Source organism: Natator depressus, chromosome 3 (genome assembly GCF_965152275.1).
Source record: "Natator depressus isolate rNatDep1 chromosome 3, rNatDep2.hap1, whole genome shotgun sequence".
Classification (NCBI taxonomy): domain Eukaryota; kingdom Metazoa; phylum Chordata; order Testudines; family Cheloniidae; genus Natator; species Natator depressus.
The window spans coordinates 121,548,585-121,567,698 of record NC_134236.1 but is presented as its reverse complement, the minus strand read 5'-3'; the positions used below and the strand labels follow the sequence as shown (position 1 = coordinate 121,567,698).

At 41.1% G+C, this 19,114-nt stretch overlaps 1 protein-coding gene across 1 annotated transcript in view; it reads left to right on the top strand.

The window, feature by feature from the left end:
- The window catches only part of LOC141984065 (plasminogen-like), a 62,256-nt gene that overhangs the window by 10,234 nt on the left and 32,908 nt on the right, over window positions 1–19,114 (top strand). Inside the window, exons 2-7 of the mRNA XM_074947002.1 lie at window positions 3,760–3,895; window positions 5,964–6,070; window positions 12,415–12,529; window positions 13,554–13,693; window positions 15,802–15,922; window positions 18,490–18,608. Coding sequence (XP_074803103.1) covers window positions 3,760–3,895; window positions 5,964–6,070; window positions 12,415–12,529; window positions 13,554–13,693; window positions 15,802–15,922; window positions 18,490–18,608 — 738 coding nt within the window. The remainder of the gene's footprint in view (window positions 1–3,759; window positions 3,896–5,963; window positions 6,071–12,414; window positions 12,530–13,553; window positions 13,694–15,801; window positions 15,923–18,489; window positions 18,609–19,114) is intronic.

Genomic DNA, 19,114 nt, shown 5'->3' with positions numbered 1-19,114 from the left:
TTAAATAATGTATGTGAGAGAACACATACCTGGCATAGTCCTGAGACCCAGTCTGTAATACAACCGTTGGCGCTCACATAGATAAATGCATGAGATTCAGTTCCTAGTCAACATCATGTTTATAGACTTTGTAATACTCCTTTCCTTTTTGCTAATACTCCTTTTCTTTTTGCGAATACAGACTAACACGGCTGTTACTCTGAAACCTGTCAAAACCAGGTGCTTTATCATTTCATGACCATTTGACCACTAGCATCACTTCCTCTAATGTCACTGGCCTGTTGTCTGCCAGGTTCATTGCTGGAGTAAGTTGTAGTTTACATCTTGGTGGTGTTCTGTTCATCAATTCACCAAATTGCTTATGCCAACGCTTAAGTTGTACGTCAATATCCTAGCAGCATTCTCCATTTTTGTCCTTAACTGGCAGAAGCCACGAGAATGGCCTGCCAATTAGATCTGAACAGCGAGTGACATCTGCTTACTGAGCAAATGCAAGAAACGAAATCTTGTCCCCAGTGGGCTCACCATCTATAACTCTCTGATTATCTACAATGCCACAGAAGTTGATCCAATAAAAGATATTACCTCACCCACCTTGTCTCTCTAAATCAGGGGTGGCCAACTTGAGCCTGAGAAGGAGCCAGAATTTACCAATGTACATTGCCAAAGAGCCACAGTAATGTCAGCAGCCCCTCATCAGCTCCCCGCAGTCCCCACGCCCAGCGCCCCCCACCCACCAGCAGCCCTGCCAATCAGCACCTCCCACTCCCTCCCCACACCTCCCGATCAGCTGTTTCGTGGCATGCAGGAGGCTCGGGGGAGGAGCGAGGGCACTGCAGGCTCTCGGGAGGAGGCAGGAAGAAGTGGAGTGGGGCCAGGGCCTGTGGCAGAGCCAGGGGTTGAGCAGCGAGCACCCCCCAGCACATTGGAAAGTTGGCACCTGTAGCTCCAGCCCCGGAATCGGTACCTATAAAAGGAGCCGCATATTCATTTCTGAAGAGCCTCATGTGGCTCCGGAGCCACAGATTGGCCACCCTGCTCTAAATGTTGTCATAACAGAAGTGTCATTAGCCCTTGTGAAGATTATCATTTTTTAAATCTTTAAAGAAAAAAACCCCAAAAGACATTTGCTCAGTTTTACCAGCACAACCTCACATATCCGAAACAAGTGAGCCACACTGACCTCTCTCCGAACCTCAATGAAACAGTCAGTTATGTATTCTGGATCAGCCCTGGAACATTTATAAGTGACACGTATATAACCAGAACAGATTAGTTTCCTTCCAGATATTTGATGGGCCTGTTAATTAATTTCTTTGTGCCATTTCTGCATTTATAACAAATTGGGACTTTAGGTTAAAATAATGCACAGCCTGTTGTATTTTGAGATCAGTTATTTTGTTTGTATTTTGCTATCTTCATCAAGGAATTTGTCATATTCTCTTGTCTGTTACTAGTTACCAGTTCAGCCAAAATTATCTTATAAACACCTTCCAAATGTATTTGTGCACAATTTAAATCAGTTCAAAAAAAAAAAAGAGAAGGAGCAGCAGCTCTGTAGGTGCAAAGATATTAGCAAATGTTGTTTTCTATTCATGACACTGATGAGTAAGAATGGAGCTGCTTCCTGTATGATCACAGAAAGCAATGAATAGCTGAGGTGGGACTGTTTTGGAAAACAGATAGAACTTGAGATTAGAGATGAGCAAAACCATAGCTGGCCTGTAAACTGCCATTGCCCCATAATCATACAACAGGATACTAGGGATGTGAATCCAGCTATCTATTCAAGGTATTTATATGGCGCCTGTCACCAGAGTGTCCGAGTACCTCAGAATCTTTCAGTATTTACCCTCAAAACACCCCTATGGGGTAGGGCAGTGCTATTAGCCCCATTTTACAGATGCGGAATGGAAGCCCAGAAAGGTGAGTGATGTGCCGAAGGCTACACAGGAAGACTGTAACAGAGTAGGGACTTGAACCCAGGTCTCCCAAATGCTAGACTAGTACACTAACTACTAGACCCTAGCTACTTTGCTAGGGATTATAGGTGGTAGGGACAGTAGTTGGCAGTAGGACTAGGAGTATTTCCTCCCATATCTGATACTCTGGATCTGACTTTGTCTGCACTTATACTGGTGTAAATTGGAAGTAACTCGCTGAAGTCAATGGAATTAAACCAGTGTAAAACTTGTGTATGACAACAGTCAATGAGAGGGTTGGCCGAGGCGGTGCTTTGTTCCCTGCATACCCAGATTGTGAGGATTGAGGAGAAGTGTCCGTTACCTGTGGCACGTCCGTGAAAACTCCAGGAGAAGGTACATTTGGCTCCAGAGAAAAGGGCAGGCCACTAGAGCTCCACAAAGACGTATCAGTAAGGTGGGGGTAGATATGGGATTCCGAAAGGTTGGGGATTTTCTTGGATGCTTGGATTCTTATACTACTTAGCCACCCCGTCTGGCACCTATAGAACAATACCCTTGATGTGTTACTTAACTACAACGGAGATAAATTTACTTTGATAGCTGCAACAAAAAAGCATTTGGTATAATATAACTATGAACAGCATGTATGTATGTAATGGTGTGAACTCTCAAAACCCCCTTAAATTCATTGGAGTTACACTGACATAAAAACTGGAGTAATGTAGCAGTGAATCAGGCCCAATATGTGTTGATTCAAATCAACTTCTATGAGAGTGAAGTACATCCCTGTGCAGAGGGTCAGCACAAGGTGTAAATGGATTTGAGTGATGTGTAGGCCTTGGGGTCACTCTCTGTTTAGGGGTGAGTTTCACACTGAATGAATAATTCTCAGTATCAAACATTTATCAAGAATATCCTCATTTGAAAAGGAAATGATAAAACCGCATGATTAGCGCTCTCTGTAATCCTGCTGCTAAAAACAGCAGAGAAACAATTGTCTAACTGATGAATAGACATTTAGAATTTTTATAGATGTCAGAGGAAAGTTAATTAGGTAGCAAATTCCTTTACAAGGGTGAATGTAGTTGAACATCTCAGCATTAATTGGTTCACACAGATGTAAAACATATTAGCATATTCATCCAACACATTTAACATGTAGGTCTAGCTTTCAGAAATTGCCAAATTAATTTATTTACCAATTCACAATTTTGTGTTAATTAACTGCAATCAAAGACACAACCGGACAACTTGACTATTAAATCTGATCCGGTCTTGAGATATTATAACAACAATAAACATGGTCATTGTAAGTGACTGCAGTGATAGCCTGATGACTGATGTTCTCTTGTTTCCACTCAAAACATCTGGAGACTGACAACAAAGAAGACGTGACAGATAAAACTGAACTGACTACAAATTCAATGAGATTGTGTCACCAATGGAGAGTCATTTTTTCACATCACTCCCATCCTTCCAAGCTCTCCAAAATACTGTTACCAAAATCATCTCCCTTGTTTCTGATTCACTCTGTGTCACTTCCTCACCCCTTTGGGTCTCTGTGTCTGCTTCCCATTCCCTATGCATCAAATGACTTGTTTTCATCGTCAAAGCACTTCGTCTCTGTCCCTGTGTCCGGTGATGCCAACCTTTACCATACCAGGAGAATGGAGCTTATTCAGGGTATGTTACCATTAACTCAAATGCACACAAATTAAATGGCAGTATCACTTGCCAATGTATGACAGGAAATGGGATTTAAAAGCACAAATTATATGAACTGCAGAATTCTCACTTTTTAATCCCTGCTCCTTTTTTTTTGGTTTTCTTTTAGCACAAGGAGATATACTAGACAACTATGTAAAAACGGAGGGTGCTTGGATAGTTGGTCAAACAAAACAGATTTACAGAACAAACCGTAAAGAAGAATGTGCTGAGAAATGTGAAGCTGAAACAAAATTCACATGCAGGTAATTTCTGTTGTGTCCCACAGCTATATCCCATTGTGGCCGACTGAGTATTCTGCTTTATATGTTAAGGAAGCTTTCTAAAGGTGTTCCTCAGGAGTAAGTTTATTCTGAGGTTTGGAAGGAAAGGAAAAAATGCCCAGAAAGTCAATACATGGGAGATGTGGGTGAAAAGAGAAGATATGGAAGGAGAGACCAAGAAGATGGTGTTTTTAATTTCAGCATATGTATTGGAAAAAAACATGGTATCTTGATGCACAAACCCTCCTGACAAACAATCTAACACACCAATATCCAGGTGCCTTCAGACCCTTTGCCATACATAGGCCTATAAGAAATGAGCTGCTCAGAAAACAGGACATCAGCAACAGCACTTGTTGGGTTTATCACATTCTTATTCTGCATCTTGAGCCAGAGGGTCACCTGCACTAATGTGTGTGGACTAGATCTTCCCTTGCCTCCCTGGGAGGGAGGGAATAGCACCATCTCCGCTCCTTGCTTCCCTGTAGAGGTCCTATGAATAAGGGTCTCTGTGGGATTTTGGGGCATTGGAGGTGATGGAGTAGGGAACAGGCCAACCTGCAGCACTGTCCCCTGCTCAGTCACCATATATCTGACTGGATATTCTACTGACAGTTATCGTTCCTTGCAGCAACATTGACTGCGGAGCCAAGCATCCTGCCTAAGGGATGGGGGCCAGTGGAGCAGTGCAAAGGGAGAAGCCTGCACTGTAAAGGGAGGGTCCCTTCACACCAGGTCCTGTCCATCCATGGGGTTGGGAGGCCTTCCTCGCTAAACTCCAGGGGTCCCCAACCCTTTCTCTTCCAAATGATGCTTCTTTGAAAACTCCAGAGGTGAATCTTATGGAATTTTCTGACTTTCTGATTCCCCTCCCTCCATTCGAGCCATAGGTGATCTGGTGCTGAGTTTTTAAAGTGGTGTATAACTTGGCAATCAATTTAAAATCTGCTGTAAGTTTTAAAGATGGCAAAGATCCACCGAGAAACAACTTTCATTTTAAAGGGGCTACCAAACAGGATCACAGAAGTCACTGCCAGCTACTATTTTCATGCAAATGAATCATCACCCATCCTCTGTGAACCACCCTTCCTTTCCTCCCTTCAGCTTAAGCTACACAGAGGATGCAGAACTTCAGCAACACTCCTGGAGTTCTCACCCAGGAAAGGCAAGATTGGACCAAGTTCCTTAAAGAAATGTTAAAAACACACATGCATCTTTTGTAGAGGGGTAACTGTTCCCTGCTGGGACCTCTGCATATACAATATCATCCCTCAGCCTCCTGATTGCTAGTGTGGAAGTCAGGGCTCCAGCCATGAACTCTGCCCGTGGGACCTGATCCTGCATCACTGAAGTTTATGGGGATTTTGCTGCTGAAGCAGGATTGAGCCCCTGTGCCTTTGAGCCCTTGCTCAAGCCTGGTTTTTAGACCAATGGGACTTCTTTGTATAAGTACTTTTAAATCAACAATGTATGCTGATTAGCATGGGGGCAGGGGGAGACCAGGAGAAGAAGGTTGCATGAGAGGGAGCATGTGATACCTTTATATAAATACTACAGGAATGGATTCAACATTGCAGCTTAATGTAATGTTTCTGCCGTGTTTTGGCCCATAATTGTTGAACACTGTTTTGTTTGTGGTGTTGTTTTAGTAAAGGCAGCCAGTCATGGTGTATCAGGCTTTGCTAGACCAGGGAAAAGCTGAGTGTAGGTCAGGCTTAGTTAACATGAGCTAGCTAGGACTCCTTTAACGTAACCACTTTTCCTAGTGTGAATGCAGACTGACACCTGTCATTCAGTTTGTGCAGGTTGAGTTGTAGCCTAAGCAGTTACAACCTACTCTAGACAACAGGTAACATTTTCAAAATGTGCTGGAGAGACTTTGGAGCCTAAGTCCGATTTAGGCACTTCAGGTGCTTTTGAAAATTTTACCAAAAGCCTAAAATGTCTCTAAACTGCTGTGACTGGATAATGAAAAATTTTCACTAAGACAATCATTTAAACAACATTAATGACCGTTTCTTACACTGCTTTCCCCTCTCAATTTCAACAGGGCCTTTCTATTCACCAGTAAAGATCAACAGTGTACTACATTGCCTGAGAACACCAAAACATCGGACTTGGTTAGAAGAACAGATGTAGTGCTCTTTGAGAAGAGAAGTATGTATATATTTTGATAGTACTTTTTTAATATATGCTCACCTGACAGAAATATATCCTTGACCACTTTTCTGAGGTTGCTAGTTTACTGTCATTTATGGTGATGATGATTTCTGTGAGATGGGTGCAGGGAAATGGACTGAAAACACTAAAGTAATTCCATATAGGCCATTGAACAGTCCTCAAATGGTAATACACCCAGCTTGGGCTGGATTCAAACCATCCTCCTTGAAGGGAAAGGATGTAGATGCATTTCTAACCCTCCATCTAGTCCCAAGCATTTTATGTTTTTGGGATCACACATATTGAACATGCTTCAACCAAAAAAATAAAAAAAAAGGGATACATTTCTCCACCCATAAGTGTTTGCAGCACTCTGCTTAATGGGTCTGGTGGAACCTATTATCATGTGAGTTTTCAACCCTACTCGGTTTCCTATTTCTACGTTTTATTTTCAGTTCCTTAATTTTCTGTTTATGTCTTTTAAATATGTCACAGAAAACCAGGGAGGAGTCAACGGAAGAAGCATTTGATCTCATATTCTATCCAGTGGCGAATTGATCATTGGGCCAGTGGGGCCTGTGCCCAGGGGCCCTGGCCAGTTGGGGCCCCCCAGAAAAATGGGCACCCCAACCCACTCTGCCTGTCCAGCACTCGTGCTGGGGGGCGGGGTAGGGGCGTAGGGGCTTGCCCCACTCTACCTGCCAGCCCGGGGCTCCTGCCAGGGAGTGGGGTTGGGGAACGGGGGCTTGCCCTACTCTGCCCGCCTGCCTGGCGTGCTTGCCGGGGAGCAAGGCAAACCGCTGCACCCCGACTCTGCTCCCAGCAGGAGTGCTGGGCGGGCAGGGTGCGCTGCAACCCTGCTCCTTAGCAGGAGCGTGGGGAGGAGCGGGCGACTGCAGGTGGAAGGGAAGGGAGGGTCCCCCACTTGCTCTGGCTCAGGGCCCCACAAAACAGTAATCTGCCTCTGATTCTGTCTGTCTATAAACAGTGAATCTCTCAATAAGAAAATATCGAAGATCCATGTTTTTTATAAGCTCCCTTTTAAAATCTCTATTCAAGGCTTATAGTATGCTCAGATGAGTGGTTGGGTTTAAGACTGTTTTTGGATTCCTTAATTCTCCCCTTGAAGTAAAATTATAGTCAAGCCTTGAAAAGAACAGAGGCAGTGAGAAAAATAAATTTCCATTTTTAAATGAGACCACTTCTACCAGTTCCAAGGGAAGAAAAATTACATAGTAACATCAACTGACTGAAGTGAGAGTTCTTGGAGAAAAGAAAGGTCTCATTTGCTAATCATTCAAACACCTAGGGTAACTGGCTAGCATCCCTTGTAGTGTTTATATTGACCTGTGTTAAATGATGCTGTAATCACCAGTAATACTTTTTCACATTTTTTGATGAGTTTGAAAAATATGCCGAAATACTAAGCTTCAGACAGCCATGAAGCAGGTCTCATTTACCGCATCATGGTTCTATAAGGAAAACACAATGGACCACATTCTAAACTGGTATAAATTAGCATATTTCCACTGATTTCATTGACTTCAGCTGTAAAGCTGGCCCAGAACCCCCAAAACTGGAATTTAAACATCAATGAGCTTCATCAAACTTCATCCTAGCTCTCACATTCACATCCTGGAACACCTACAGGATAACATAGTGTAATGTGTTGGACACCAAGAAAGAGGCTAATTTGTAGAAGCCAGTAGCTTCAATAGTTGCTAGATAAAAGTCATATCTCTAGTTTATGATCAACCAAGGAGATTTTGTTTTGATGATGTAATACCTGTAACTTGATATCTTCCTTCAGAGTTGAGGCAATTAAAATTTCTCTGGCTTTGGAATTAGCTGTCCTGCTTTTGCAGTTTAACTCAGTTGAATTACTATAATCTCTTAAAAAATTAGAAAAATAACAAGCTTTATTAACTCATCATCTGTCTCTTAAATGTTACTGGTTAAAATTCTTAGTTGGTGTAAATGGCCCAAATGCCACCAGAGTTATTTGCACCAACAGAACATTGGCCCTATGACTCCAACCCAAACCCAGTAGCTAGAGCTTGCAGCTGTATAGTGCATATACAGCTCTCTGCCGCTTTCTTTTTTCACATATTCCTCATAGAAAATTGACTTAATAAGTCATTGGTATTAAAAGCCATACTCAAAAGTTTTAAGCCACATCACTTCCATTAAAATAGGCTTAAGAATAGTGGACTTTGTAAATGTCTTTACTTAACATTTCAATAGTGGGAGTTTCCTTTGAGTAAGGATTGAATAAAAACTGAACAAGGCCTTAAAAGTTGGCCCTGTATAGTTTTTGTTATAAATATGAAAAATCAATGGACACGTGACCAAGTGATGAAGTAAGATGAAATTAGCTCTTCACTTATAAGTAATTAAATATTCCCATTGACACAAATATAAATACTCTAATGAGAGGGCCAGATTCTTATTTTGGTGTACACGGCTGTAAATCCAGAGAAAGGCCAATGAATCACTGAGAGCGGAATCTGTCCCATAACACCACAACATTGTAACTCTTGTGTCATTAACACATGATGCATTGATGGCAACACAATGACATGTCAACCCTGAAAATGTGTTTGGGACACTGTCAAAATCAGAACTATCCAGCAAATATGAGGATGGGTGATGATCCTACCATATGCAGACTGAGATTTTCAAAGAATTCTAAAGGAGTTTGGTGCCCAAATCCCATTTAAACTCAATGGGATTTGGACATCCAGCTCCCTTAGGATCCTTTGAAAATCTCAGCCGTGGATCTTGGGGGTTTCCTGTTAAACAAGCTGACTATATAAGCCAATCAATAAATATGGCAGAATTGCGAACCCCAAGTATTCGAAAACCATGAGTCAAGCTACAAAAATCACAAGATTGGCTTAAAAACCATGAGATATTTAAAAAAGAAAATGTGGGGGGCTTTTTATTTTCCTTCTGTCTTTTAAGCCATTGGAGTACACTCAGGTCACATTTTCAAGTGCTTATCTGCAACCATGAAGGCTACAAATTTGCTATTTTTTTTTCTATTTGAAAGCTGAAATTCTCATCTAATCACTTCCAGGAGCTGGAGCTTTCAATAAAATCCTAATATAATAAGATTAGTGCTAAAATCAAGGGAGTTGTCAACTCTTGATTTAGTCATTCCTTTATTTTAATTTGTACTAACCACACAAAAAGATCCAGTCTAGTTTCCAATAAGCTTCTTTCTGTAGAGCGCCCTCCGACATAAGGCATGAAGGAACTCTGACTGTTATGCATGAAGCTGCGAAACTCCCTGTGAAAAGTTTAGGACAGTGCAATACATCTGGTTCAGTGAGATTAGAGGTTTTACTGGAGCCTACTGAGTATTTAGCTGTGTTCCTCTGTAATTCACCTTATTATTGTCAGAGTTTTAAAGCATCTTGTATCAATCCTAAAGATAAAACCATGTTATCTGAATATGTTGTTACAGAACAGGAAATAGGAATGAAGGATTTGCCTCATTGGCTCAGATCAATGATTTGTGCAGTCTACTGTGCTGCCTCTGGCAGTCACTAATAGCCTAATGTGTCAAAGGAAAGTGAACGCTTCCCATTAGGCATCTAAATGATTATGCAGTGCTGTAGATGGAACCCAAATGAACAGCTCTTCCCTTTTGTCCACAAGAGGTCATCTTACACTCTCAAAAATGAGACTTGATTACCCTTCTCTATCTTATCTTTCACAGCCACAGATGCTGTTTGATAGGGAAAAATGTGCAGATTTTTCCCCAGAACTTCCCCATTAAACATGTTATAAAACACAGAAGCTAATTTAGTTTGTGCTATGGAAAGAGGGATGGAAATTAAAGGCCGTATTTGGACGTATCAATTTGTAAATTGTTAACCCAAATGAACATGGGCTTGAGTTTAGGGTTCAAAGTTGGTTATTTGTTAGCAGATGGGGAAAAAAACCTAAAGGTTATATAAACTGTCAGAAGTTTATTCAAACAAAAAGAGTTTGTGTCAGCACTTGACTGCTTCAGTGTTCATTACTTCAGATTTTTGAACGTGAACACATTGCAAAACGACTTAGGGTATACAAAATTCTGTGGTAGACTAGTTATTTATCCATAAGTATAGTCTGGCCAGATTAGAAATAGGCCTGAATCAGAAACCCAGATCCAAATACCTCTCAATTTTAGGAAAATCTGGACCCCCATCCATAAACAAGCAGTAAGCCTAATTCTCCTCTTTCTGTACCTAGGTAAATCAATTTTAGGTCAATTGAGTTACTCCAGATTTACACTGATGTATATAAAAGGATAATTATGCTCCTACGGTAGTTTTGGTGCAGGTTATGTTGAGAAATTTTGAAGCAAAACTGAGAAACAACAAAAATTCTCCATAGCCAATGTTCAAAAGCACTGAAACCAACCTGATGAAACCCAGCCCTTCTCAGCTAGAGAAAAGGGAGACACTGAGCACTGATTTCAGAGTAACAGCCGTGTTAGTCTGTATTCGCAAAAAGAAAAGGAGGACTTGTGGCACCTTAGAGACTAACCAATTTATTTGAGCATGAGCTTTCGTGGGCTACAGCTCACTTCATCGGATGAAGTGAGCTGTGGCTCACGAAAGCTCATGCTCAAATAAATTGGTTAGTCTCTAAGGTGCCACAAGTCCTCCTTTTCTTTTTACTGAGCACTGACACTTTATTACCAGGAGCAGGGGAGACACTGAGCATTGGCATGGGTGCTTGTGCATGGGGAATGGGGGAATGGGGAGGAAAAATAAAGGATGCCAGAAGTCCCCTGAAAAAAAAATCACCACCTAGGCCTATTCCAGATCCTCTAAAAACAAATACCAAGTAAAACCTGTCCTAAATGACCAAACAAGGGACTGTCAAAAATTGGTTGCTTAATGGAGATCACGTAATAAAAGTGGAGCAGGATTGTATTAGAATGCTTGGTGACACTTGTGGTAAGTCGGTTTAAACAAATGCATGCCAGTAATGATTATCTCCTGTACAGATTTCATTGTGATAAACTGTGCTAGAATGGTTCATACATGAACCAAGATGACACTCACCATTATTAGCTCATAAAATGAAGAATTTGTAAGCCTCAAGGTTGCACTAATTTGCACCTCGGGACCAACCTGGCACCAGGAAATAAGAAAGACTGCAGCATGATAAATGTTGTTTTTTAATGGTGACCCCCGGATAGGAATGGAGTTTAAGTGCATGCTGTATGTCACTGCAAATGGGCATGGTTGTGAAGAGTCAATCAGAGATGCTGCTGTTCAACATCTGCAATTTCAGATGTCCAACCCATAGGCAGCCCTAGTTCCATCAGCAGTAGCCTGGTCAGCACTGAGCCCTACAGCTGTCAACTGCTCTGTAGTTTTAGTCATAGGTTCCTTGATTTGGGCACGGTTTTTCCAGACCTCAAAGGCCAGTCTTGGATGGCTGCAAGGGGACTGGACAAATCACTGACAACTTAGGCTTTCAGTGCTACTGGTCATTTTACATCTTCAAGACTATCTTCATAAGGAAATGATATAGCTAGGGTGACATCCTGGCCCCAGTGAAGTCACTGTCAAAACTCCCATTTACTTCAATAAAGCCAGGCCGTCACACAATTAGGCCCGTCCCACAAAGGCCAGCACTGCCCAAAATTCAAAGTTTAGCTCTATCAGACTCATCCAGCTTCATCTTGTGCAGTGGTGACTCATGGTTTCAGCATAATTCCATAAATGAGTCAAGTTTCATTCATGAGCAGGGGGATCTCAGTGAAATACGTGGTCTATGTTTACTGTTTGTAACAAAACCCAAACTTGAGTAGGTCTGAGTTATAAAATTCCATCTTTTGAATCTCCAAAGTTCAGGTGTGTTTAGATCTGTGATTCTTTCCGGGGCCCACTCTGCCTGAAATCAGGTGAGTTTCATCTGCTTTTAGGTTTTGTTGAAAATATTTTGACCAGCTTTACTTGTAATAGAGCAACACAAACACAGAGGCAATAAGAAAAACTATGGTTTATTCCACTCCCAAGAAGGGAGCATTACAGCTCTTGTAATCTAAACCCACCCTTCAAAAACAACCATAATTTGTTATATCTGTTTCCCTAAACATTTTTGGTCTTTACGTAAACCTTCAAGTGACCTTCCTTATGTATGTCATCAAAATTCGCAAACTAACCTATTTTTACTATAGCACAACTCTGGAGTTTTGGAGGGTGGGGGCAAGAGAAGATTTGGAATGTGGGTATTGAGGCTGATTAGCATGTGTGTAGAATCTGTATATAGTTATTTAATTCAAACGGATGTGACATTATGATACTGACAGATAAAAATGTATTTCGTGTCAGTGTATCTTTTAGAATGCAGGACTGGTAAGGGGAAGGACTATAGAGGAACAGTATCTAAAACTCAGAATGGTGTGCCCTGCCAGAAGTGGAGAGACAGTAAACCTCATATACCTAAGTATGTCCTTTTCACATTTGTGTATATGTTATTCTGAACCTATTTCAAGCCATCCATATTAAATGTGTACTAAAGAATTTTATAGTGTATATCATTAAAGCAAGTTGTTCAGCGTTCAAACTCATTGGTAAGAAATCATTTCCTCCTTGTCTCAATCACTGTGATCTCTACCTGTTCTCACAAAGACCTGCAAGGCTGACATATTTCTAAGCATCTATGAAATTTATCTTTCAGTGATTCAAGGGGATGTACTAGATGACCAAAAGGATGATTTCAAAGATAGCATTTCTGGCCAAATTTGGTGGTCCTTAAGCAAGCAAAACATTCATTGGATGAAATCCTGGCTCCGTTGAAGTCAATGGCAAAACTTCCACTGACTTCAATGGGGCTAGGATTTCACCCATTCACTTCAATGAGTGCTAAAAGTGGCAAAGGAGATAGAAGTTACATCATCTTATTGGAGAGCCCCTTGCATGTTTCCATGACAGTATTTTATGGCATTAAATGAGAAGCCGTCAACAAGATTGAACTGTTAACCTCCCATTCACACAGGATGTGTTAGTATTACATGCAAGTTGTTGACAACTCTCGTATTTAGTTAATGCCCTTTTTTGCGTTCCCCAGGAAAGTGTTCTGTACGAAATATTGCTCTTTTTAACTATGTGTGTTAGAAAAACACAGCAGGCAGTTATTGACGGAGCTCAGACCCTGGCAGTCCAACAGCAACAATCCGTTGCAAGTGTAAAAGAGCATTCTGGGTCTATGAGGCTGTCATATTTCCTACAAACTATAGATATGAAGCTGTTGGCTTTTCTCCAAAGTCATCAAAGAACTGACATCCAGTAGCTATGTAGAGGCTACTAATGACAGCCACAGAATACTCTTCAGATAAGGATTTCAACTCTGGGCAACCAAAGGGAGCATCTATTTCCTTGGCCTTTCATGTGTATGACTAGAGTCCAAAATCACCTGAGAAATTAGGACATTTCACTTTCGCTGTAATGGCATTTTTATTTTATTTCAGTTATACACCTGACAACAGTCCCCTTGCAGGGTTAGAGGCAAACTACTGCAGAAATCCTGATGAGGATGAAAAAGGACCCTGGTGTTACACAACAGATCCTGATACCAGATTTGATTACTGTAACATCCAAGAATGTGAAGGTCAGGATACACACACCAAAGATCTTTTTACATCACCATATCTCTAAGTATGTTAAATTGTGCAAGTGCTTTTTTTCAAAGTATGGAAAATATTAGCTCCCTGACCCCATTATCTCTTCATTTGAGACCATGCCAGCAAACTTGAATCCAAAAGCTGCAAAAAACTTCCTCAGGTGAGTGGTCTTTATTCAACTAACTTGCAGGATCAAGCCCCTTGTTGTTCTTTTGGGTAGCCTCAGTGGTATTGGAACAGTTCCCTAAGGTCAACATACAAGTACATGTGTTCCAGAGGACATATCCTTTTGACAATGACAGAGGAGGACATCTTTTCTTGGTTAATATTATTGTACTGCATTAGTATCACGTCCTATTTTTAATCATCAGACCAATCCCTCCATAATATATCTAAGGACATCAAAAGCTGAGGACCTGGCCCATTTTTGTGGTAGTTAATATGGCTATTACCATTGGCCTTAATTCAGCAAGGCACTTAAGCACAAACCTAACTTTAAGCATATTAATAGTCCCATTGATATCAATAGGTCCCCTCATTTACTTAAGTTTGGGCATGCGCTTAAGTACCTTACTGACTCAGGGCCTTGTTTTTGTATGACCTTGTTCTTGTATGTTATCTTTCGTGGCAAAATGCCATAATTCTGTCTGGAAACTTTCAAAACTAAAAAATAGGGTTTTGCCACTTCCCAATGGTTTTGTTTCAGCATCCCACTTCAAAGTCACTTAACATTTCCATTATAACAGCTCCTTGCCAGATCATTGTATGGTACGAAAGGACTCATAATTAGAGACGAGCCTGATCCAAAAATCTGGATCTGAAGAAACTCCTATTTGAGGGAGTTAAAAAAACAGATACAGATCTCAGTTTTGTGCTTCAGGTCCATTTGTGCTTTGAACTCAGATCCAGCTGAACTGAACTGGGACTTAGCACGAAAGTTCTCAACAAAAAGGATGTCTCCCTGAATGGCTTAAATTGTATAAATATTTAATAGATATCACGGAATCACAATTTTTGGTTGGTTTTAGATACTTTTTGATCTGCTCGAACTAGAAAATGGCATATTTAAAAAAAAGAAAAGAAAAGAAAGATTGACCTGACGATCATAGTCATGCAGACAACGTCCACTGACACCAGTGGGAGTTTTGCATGCAGACATATGGCATGGGCCAGCCCTGAAAATCTTGCAGTCACATAAAATTTGATTCAGTTGATGAGCATAAGCACCATGAACTTCTAGGGATCCTTTGCTCAGTGCATAAAGAGATTAATCTTGGTTCAACTCCCCTATTCTAAACATATGGCTCTTCCTTTATTTTCCTTCTATATCTCACACAGACAATTCTACTGAACCCAGCTGGGACTTCCTCTGCCGCATGGGGCACAAGTCACTTGCAGGTTTAAACTAGAGAAAATGGTGATTCTCTGTAACTTGAAGTGTTTAAACCATGATTTGAGGACTTCAGTAACTCAGCTGGAGGTTAGGGGTCTATTACAGCAGTGAGTGGATGAGGTTCTGTGGCTGGCAATGGGCAGGCGGTCAGACTAGATGATCTTGATGGTCCCTTCTGATTTCAAAGTCGAATCTATGAAACTTAATGGATTATGTTCAGGAAATCAAATTAACATCAATCCAGAGGGTTGGCCTCACCATGGTCTGATTGTTGAGAGTAGTGGGAGAATGTGAGCTGTTTAGTGTCATCATATTACATCCCATGGAACCAGAGTCTTCATTATCCACGTCATTACTCTTTAAAGGAAGCTACGTTGCAAAGGAAGTTTCTACAGTAATATATACATCCTAACAGCTCCTTAGGAATCTTCTTGTCATATCATAGTTTTTTAATTGTAATTTTCATTGTTTTTATTTAAAAAGATACACTATAGTGTAACAAATAAGCCAAATAAAATAAATGTATTTAAGTAGGTGAAGTCACCCACCAGTATAAAGACCCTTGCCATTTTAGAATAGTCCTTCACTCTAGTTTTATCTTCTAATTGGTCTCTTGAGCTGATGGCAAGTCCAAAGGGAAAGTTTCCGGACCAATGCTATTCTTGATTTTTTCTTTGTTTTCACTCCTGCTTGTCCACACAGAAGAGTGTATGCATTGCAGTGGCGAAAACTACCAAGGCAAAATCTCCCAAACTGAGTCTGGGATTGAGTGCCAGCCCTGGGATGCTCAGAAGCCTCACTCTCATGGGTACATCCCTTCAAAGTAAGTCATAACCAGTAATAAAAAAACCAATCAGCTAGATGGACCAAAGACCAGGGAAATAGCCCCTGGGGTCTGGAGCCAGGAAGGAAAAAAGATGGTTAGATTATTTTTCATAGTAATTTTCCAGTTTCATGTTGATAATACTTGATCGTGTTTTTTGGTGGCCAACCTTTCCCTTGGCCATTTGAGCCAATACATTTTTGCATGTACTTGATGTTTTGCTTGTTTGCCATACTAATACCATCGGCAGCCTTTGGGAGTGTGTGTGTGTGTGTGTGTCTGTGTGCGGGAGGTATGTTTTTAACATCCTTTCCTTAAAAAGAGAGGGCTGGGAAGGCAAAAAGTTCTGTTTTGGTCCAGGGCAATAACAGGGCTGATCTGCTACCTCTCAGTGCAATGGAAAAAGGTAAATCAACAATCCTTTCTCTTTTCTTTCTGTTTCTTTGGAGGCCACTCCAAGTTATCTGAAATTCAAGCTAGGGAAAATTGTAGTGACTGAAGAACCTCAGAAGGCTCTGAGGTTTGGTCTGATAATAATTAATAATAATAATACCTAACATGTACATGCAACTTTTCACCTATAGATATCAAATTACTTTACATTACTAAGCATCATAGTCCTCATTTTATGGATGGGGAAACTGAGGCACAAAGAAGTGGGTTTTTTTTAATGTCTCATCGTTTTACTGTGTTTCCCCTGCCTGTCCCTTTCCACTTGTTGTCTCTTGTCTTATATGTAAATTGTAAGCTCCTTGGGATGTTCTTTGTGCAGCGCCTAGCATATTGGGGTCCTGGTCCATTACTAGGGCTCCTAGGTGCTACAACAATACCAATAGCAAAACAAACAAACAAATAACACCAATAATATAAGGGCAGAGATTTCAGAGATGCTCGACATCCAGAGTCCCAATGACTGGAGTTGTTAGGGCTGAGCACCTCTGACTATCAGGTCCTAAATGGCTTGCCCAAGGTCACATAACAGCTCAGTAGCAGAGCAGAAGTAGAACCCAGGTCTCAACTCTCAGGCCAGTGCCTTATCCACTGGACTATGCTGCCATTCATAAAACCCATAATAATCACCTTGCAAAACTTGAATGCTTGGCCATATTTATCTGAAACTTTTAAAATCTTTTTAGTGCTCCCCACTCTCAGCTGATGTGTAGAACATAACAGCTGGTGACATGAAACCTCCTCAGGTGGCCCTTCATTCTTGTCTTATGAATCAGAATGAACAAGTAAGAGGTTGAATCTGAAAGACAGTAACATTTTAAAGTCACCCTCCCCCTTTTGTTAAAGACAGTCTCTAATCAACACATATTGAAACAGACAAGCTTAGAGAATATCAGAAGAAAGATGAGGTAATATTATGAAAGTTTTCTGCTCTGAGATCTTAAAAAAATGGAAACCAGAGAAACAGATTTATATGCTTCACAACTTTAAGCTGACCTGCCAGGAAGGAATATCTCCTGCAATGTCACAGTATTGAACAAATTGGTTGGGTGGTGGTTTGGGGATTCCCTTCCTCTGAAGAACTGAGATTAGTACAGGAGTAGACAGAGCAAAGGTTTGATCCCCTGGGGCAAATGCTTGATTTCTTTCTTTCTCTTTTATCTTCTTCCCTCCCCCATGTTAAACCAGTTCTCTTCACCCTCTCCCTTCACCACCACTGTCTCTGCTGACCCTGACAGTGTTTGTGTTCAGGGAATAGAGAGATAGTGATTATGTCTAGACCCTGAGCAGTCAGCTGGGAGGCAAGCGTCCTGCACCTTCTCCTACACATGCGCAGTCAGGAAGAGCTAATCACACCAACTGGTCCAAAATGTTGAGGGGAAAAGGAAAATGGAAAATGAGACATAGGTCACTGAGAGCAGGGCACAACACAGTGGATCACATGAGCAATTTCAATTTACAGCAAATATATTCAGATTTTTAAAATTTTGTAGTATGATACATTGCGTAAAGGCGAGCTACTTAGGAAACGGCCAAACAAAGCCATATCTCCTTTTAAAAATAGCTCGGTTAGAGAAGGGTCTAGTAATTCCTTTAGACCCCAGTCCAGCAAAGCTCTTAAGCACATACGTAAGTTTAAGGATGTTCTGCCTCCTTGTGTGCGTGCATCATGGCACAGTATTTAATTAAATGATCACATGCCATTTGCTGTACAAGACCCCTGTCTCATTCAGTGCACAGAATGGACAATGAATGAGGCTGTGGGTTGCAAGAAGAGAAAGGATGTTCTCTTATGGGTAAGAAACTGGACTGGGACTCTTATTGCTGGTCTGCCATAGCCTTTCTGCATGATGTTAGGCAGAACTACCATAGTGCATATGAACTAGGGCCCAAATGGAGGTTGCACAGGTAACCTTAATTCTGGCATTTCCTAACTTTTTGAGTGTTGACTTTGGAACCTTACTGTTCTTTTAATACAGTTTTTCCTATGTAATTTATATCTCATTCTTTAGCCCAGTATCAGAGTGTCCAAAAAAGCCCCTTGTGCCCCAGAAGGGGCAATTCATACTGTCAGCCATTAGTGAATTAGCTTCTTAATTTAAACTTCTAATTTTCAGCTTTCCAGAGAAGAATCTGAGGATGAATTACTGCCGTAATCCTGATGGCGAGCCTCGGCCCTGGTGTTTCACTACCAACCCCACGAAACGCTGGGAATTTTGTAACATTCCACGTTGCAGTAAGTGTTACTTATGGAGATTGTGGAACCCAAGTTAGCTATCACGGCAGGCAGTTGCAACAGGTAGACACTAGAACCAAAATGTAGGGAAAAGTTGGGGGTGAGGCTGGAGGGTGGAATCCATCAACAAATATCCCAAGAAAAGCCTTCTGTACCAGGGAAAGTGCATCATTAATAGAATCATTTACTAAGTTCTACTCATTTAAACCTGTGTAAGTGCATTGAGGGTGATGGGGCTGCATAGGTTTACTGAGTGCATAATTTGCACAGTTGTCTCTGAAACTCAAATTTGCCCTGCAGAAATTTTATTACTGATGTTAGCACTAGAGGGAAATAACTCAGATTGACTCTCAGGATTCATCTTCACTAGGGAAAAAAGGGTTTTTTAAAAAAAAAACTCAAGTTAACTAACAGGAGATCAAATCCTACTGAAGTCAAGGCAGTTTGTAGTTTTCACAAGAGTTTGCAGGTCAAGGAAACTGTGGGGAAGCCTAGGATTTACCGTG